This window comes from Nicotiana sylvestris, chromosome 5 (assembly GCF_000393655.2).
Source record: "Nicotiana sylvestris chromosome 5, ASM39365v2, whole genome shotgun sequence".
NCBI classification, from domain to species: domain Eukaryota; kingdom Viridiplantae; phylum Streptophyta; class Magnoliopsida; order Solanales; family Solanaceae; genus Nicotiana; species Nicotiana sylvestris.
In genome coordinates, this window is record NC_091061.1 from 178186060 (window position 1) to 178191496 (window position 5437).

General features: G+C 35.6%; 1 protein-coding gene across 1 annotated transcript; it reads right to left on the reverse strand.

Moving 5' to 3' along the window:
* Positions 1-2055: 2055 nt before the first annotated feature.
* On the reverse strand, positions 2056-4384 carry LOC104228729 (putative pentatricopeptide repeat-containing protein At1g09680). Its single transcript, XM_009781254.2, has one exon. The coding sequence runs from the start codon at positions 4332-4334 to the stop codon at positions 2490-2492; it is 1845 nt and encodes a 614-aa protein (XP_009779556.1). The 5' UTR covers positions 4335-4384; the 3' UTR covers positions 2056-2489.
* Positions 4385-5437: the final 1053 nt, after the last annotated feature.

The following is a 5437-nucleotide window of genomic DNA, read 5'->3' on the forward strand; positions in this document are numbered from 1 at the left end:
TAATCCTAGTGAACAATGTTCCACTGATTAGGCAGGGACATGATTCGAACATGCTATCTTCGCATCTTGAGCCTGATGAATTGACCAAATTTTCTATCCCATATTCTCTTTCTTTGTTGTGATTTCGAACCCCACAAGAATTTTCAGTCCAGCTGAGCTACATGAACCACTTTAAAATAATTAAAATGAACTGGGGCCTGTGATATGTGTATATATTAAATTTGAGAGAGTTATTTAGGGCCCTAGAATGACTTTGGTAGGTAAGAAAGTAATGTTATATTAAGGGTTCTATGAATTGTTTGAATTTTTCAGTGGTCACTCTGAATCTATTTATGAAGTTATTTAATTCTCACTGATGATAGATTTTTGGTTTACGTTGACTTTTTACAAAACAAAAAAAAAAGTTTCATTGGCTCACTGTTATATATTATAAAGGAGTTTGGAGACTGAAAGTTAAACTTTCTAATTCTCGATCTCAAATCGAACATCATTTTTTTAAAGTAATTTTTAGAATAAATTTTATTCTTTTATTTTATTTTTTAAATCCAATTCGCTCCAATAAACCGGCATGGTTCTATAGTCAAAGCAACTTCATCACTTTCGTATATCGGGTTCCTTAGGACCGATTCAATCTGTGTAGTGTGATTGAATGCAAGGCGATCGTGGTTTTCACATGATTTTTCATTACTTTTGTCATCATTCTCTCTGATATCTCGAGGTCTTGTTAGCAGAAACCTTCTTGATTGACAGAACGTTCTGTTACTGACACATACAAAAACCAGCTTTCAAGGTCTTGTCGCTTCGGTGAATCACTCGAGCCTTGATACATCGTCGGCGCCATGGCCTTGGTTAAATTATCAGTTACATAAATTGTTTAAGAAATAAATCTCCAGGAAATATCTGTATGAAACGGTTGTTGATATTTATCTCACATTCAAAGGTCCCTATACAATACTGCAACCGTAAATTTGAATATCTTCCACCTCATAGTTACTTCATTTTAAAATTAAGTGGAATAGTGATAATTTTGCGGTCAAGCCAACAGTATATATCTGCGTTCAGAATAATGAACTTATCAAATATTTTCAATCAATTTGAAAATTAAAATGCACCTGGAACCACTTTTACATGTACATATGCTTTTACAAAAAGCTTTTCATCTGCACTGCACTTGTCAGTCAAAACTCGAAGCAGCCAGAGTTTTCTTGAAACTAACTGATGAAATACAAACACCTGGAACTGTTTTTCTTGCATATGTACACAACATTGCAAAAATTGCCAGGATCTGTCTCTGTATGTTTATCCAGTTAAGAGTGAGACAAGGATACTCAAATCTGTTTCTTATCTCTGAGCATGAACTTGCATTTTCAACAAAGCTGTTGAACTTGGCACAGGTCATCTTTGAATGTCACAGCTGAAGCTTACTCATGTTCTGTTTATAGTTTCCATTGCTCATGACAGATCCTCGAGGCTGAAAAATGATATACTTTCTTCCTCTAGTAGATTTTAGGCATTTTCTCAAATTGCAGAGAAACAGATTGCCTTTCATCGCTAGTGTATTAGAACAACTTAGCTGCAAGACACCTTTCACATGTCCTGAGGGAAGCGAACTGATGTTGGGAGTGCAGTTCTAAAACTCTTCAACAAATGAAAGGTAATACACCAGAAAAGGACGTAAGAAAATAAAGATAGAAAACAAGAAAGAATCAAGGCACAGGATTCATTGCTTTAAAGAAGCCAAATAGAGAAATAGGTTTAATCAGAGGGAGGGCGACAAAGAGGTGAAAGCGCAAAATTGCAATAGTGTAGCAATTTGGGCTATACACACATATCTTACACTTGATACTTGAGTTGAACAATCCCAAAAGTAGCAAAACAAACTTGCCTCTTTAACATAATGAATAGAACAATCCCACTTGATATTTGAGTTGAACAATCCCAAAATTTAACAGAATATGTCTAAATAATGAAACCAACTTGGTTATGAAAAACCAGACAGACTGAATAGCACTAACAAAACAAACAAAAATATGTCACCAAAGATAGTTCATGGTCTACATTGCAAAAGACCTTCCTTGTTTTACTGTTGCCTCTTTGAATCAACTGACTCGTTTGTGATAAGATAATACAATTAAGTATGAAGCATCCTTGTTCACAAATACTTGGATGCATACAACGGTTCATAAAAACTATTGACTTTTTCTCTTTTGGTGTTATAGACAGAGAATGGTTTAACAAGAAGAAGAAATAAAGGGAAGTTACTCTCTTTCTAGCAGTTTTGTGAGGTAATGAAAATTCACCTAACATCATCTTCATCAGTTTATCCAAAATTGCATTAGTTCGAATCCATCTTACAGCATCATTCACAAGCCAGGAGAAATTCCGCCGATCCATTCAACACTATTCACAGGGTAATTAACTTGTGGAATGAAATCCACCTACTAAAAGGCAGTTACAGATGGTAGTCTTTGGCTCTCTGATTAAATGCATCACTTCCTGGCCTGACATTTCGAGCTCCTACTTAAGCTACTAACTAGTGAAGTATAAGTAGCATAGTCATGAACAAGCCCCATTTCACCACGTAGCTTATCATAATCATCAGGATTTCCATACTTGCAATGCCCATCCAATAGTATGTTATAGGTAATGTCATCTGGATTCAAACCAAGATTAAGCATGGCTTGTAATAACATTTCAGCATTTCTCATCTGTCCTTGTCTGCATAGACCACTTAAAAGCGCATTGTAAGTTATAACATTAGGCGCATGTCCATTACTTTGCATCTGCCTTAGCAACTTAAAACCCATCTTAACATCTCCCTTCTTACAAAAACCGTCGATAACCATAGTATAAATAGGGTCATCAGGCTTTAAATCAGCATTCAACATTTCTGTTAAAATCCTTTCTGCATCAACTATTCGCCCTTGCCGACACAAACCTGTGATAAGAGCTGTATATGCTACATCATCTAGTTCAATGTCATTATCAAACATCATTTTCTTGATCTCAAATGCTCCATCTAAATCTCCCTCCGCACAACATCCACCAATAACCGTCGTATATGTGATCTTATCAGGCTTCAAACCCTTTTCAATCATTACATGAATGAGCTTCCTCGCTTCCCCTAAATCCCCACTCTTACAAAGTCCATTGACAAGTGTGTTATATGTAATCAAATCCGGTTCCACCCCTTGCGTCAGCATCAGTTGATAAGCGTCCATGGCCAAAACAATGCTACCATCCTTGCAATGTCCACTAATCAAAGTCGTGAATATAACAACATTTGGAATCAAACCTTTTATACACATCTCATTAAACAACTCACTGGCGTCGCTCATCCAAAAGTTCTTGCAAAGCCCATTGATCAGAGCACTATACGTATAAACATCGGGCAAAATTCCTCTTTCCTCCATTTCTCTTTTTAACCTATACCCTGCATCCATATCACCTAATCTACAATACCCATTTATCAAAATATTGAAACTAACAACACTAGGTCTCAAATTCCTCTTCCAAATCTCAGTAAACACCGACCGTGCTTCCACCATTTTACCTTCTTTACACAACTTACTCATCAAAACATTAAAAAAATACAAACTTGGAGGATACCCATATTCCAAAATCTCCTTATAAAAATCAAAAGCTACCATTGGTGAATTAAGCTTCATTAAATATTCAAGAACCTTAGTACAACCTTGAAATGGGAACCTAATTTTATGTTTTTGGATAAGCCTAAAGCACTGTATAGCATCAGAAACAAACCCCAAATCCAAATAAGCATCAATAAGTCCATTTAAAACATTCACAAAAGATGCAAAGTTGGTACCTTTAGCTTTCAAGATTGCTTGAAAAACAGTAAAGGCAGAGTCTTTACCTCTTCTTGAAACAATAGTGTGGATAAAAGAGTAAGCTTGTGAATTCATTTTGTGGGTATAAAGAAAAAGGGCCATAGTGCAATAAGTGTGAAGTGTGTGGCAATATTTTGAATTGTGAGAAGTTGAAGAAAGCCATGTAAAGAAAGAGAGGAGAGAAGAAGGGGTTAAAGAATGAGGATTAAGGTTAATGAGGTTGATTATGTGTTGGGGTTTAAGAGATGGGAGGAGGGTTTTAAGGGAAGTTTGAAGGGGTTTAGTGTGAGAGTTTTTTATGGCTTCTGAAAGGGTATTGAGTATTGGGTCTGATGAATCTTGATGTTGGTAGGGTAGGGGTAGTGGTGGGGGAAAGGTGAACCATGGAGGGGTGGTGGTGGTGGTGGGTGTGGTGGTGGAGAGGTGGTGTAAGGGAGGAGAAAGGGGCGGTTTTAGTGCTCTTCTTGAGATGGTCCTTGTGAACATATCTGAACTGTTTGGTCAAGGCAGAAGAAAGAAAAAGAAAAGAAGCCAAATGTGAATACTTTTATGTAATTTTGGTCTATTTCTTAAGTCAAATTTTATGGTGCAATTTATGTTAATTTTGTCTGATTCAGTTTTTGATGTTGCATTCTTTAGGATTTGATGGCAATTTGGTGATGTATTTAGTTAAATCTTTTTTCCTTAAATTTTTTGATAAAATTTAACAGCTAGCTTTTGGTAAACATTTAATGAAATCGATAGTGTTCACTTTGGACAAATTTAAAGTATATTTTAAACATACCCAATACAAGAGGCTATTTTTTTAACGGGAAATAACATGTGTTGTCGCTCTCAAAATAATAGACAAAAAAATGTAAATTTTTGTATATATACAATTTTTTATGTTACTCCCTCCGTTCACTTTTACTTGGCATGTATACTAAAATTAGATTTTCATTTTTAGTTGATACTTTACACATATCAAGAAGACAAGAAATTTCATGTTATACCCACTGTATTTATTACTCATTTCAAATTATTCTCTCAAATCCAATAAAATATGCATCAATTAATATGGGTATCATGGAAAATTATGCACTTCATTTATTATTTCTTAAGGAGCATGAAAAGTCAAAACGTGCCAAGTAAAATTGAACGTATGGAGTATATATAATAAATGTACAAATTTTATATATTTTTATCGTATATAAATAGTTTCGGATGCGAACTAAAAATTTGATGACCTTATGTAAAAGTAACCCGATTTCTTGTAGAAATAAATATATGAAAAATCATTTGCCGATTTCTTGTTCATGAGCTCTGATAGTAAGCAACCCCCACTTCCAACCGAGAGGTTGTGAGTTCGAGTCTCCCCAAGAGCAAGGTGGGAACTTCTTGGAGGGAAGGATGTCGGGGGTCTATTTGGAAACAGTCTCTCTACCCTAGAGTAGGGGTAAGGTCTGCGTAAACACTACCATCCCCAGACCCCACTAAGTATGATTATACTGAGTTGTTGTTGTTGTTGTTGTTTATGAGCATTTTGACTCTACTGCTTTAACGCAATCAAACCCCACACAATAAAGCATTTATCATGGTTAGCTGCAGAA

Bases quoted from the DNA above. Each gene is read 5' to 3' on its own strand.
- LOC104228729 (XM_009781254.2), bottom strand. From the start codon at position 4,334: ATGTTCACAAGGACCATCTCAAGAAGAGCACTAAAACCGCCCCTTTCT.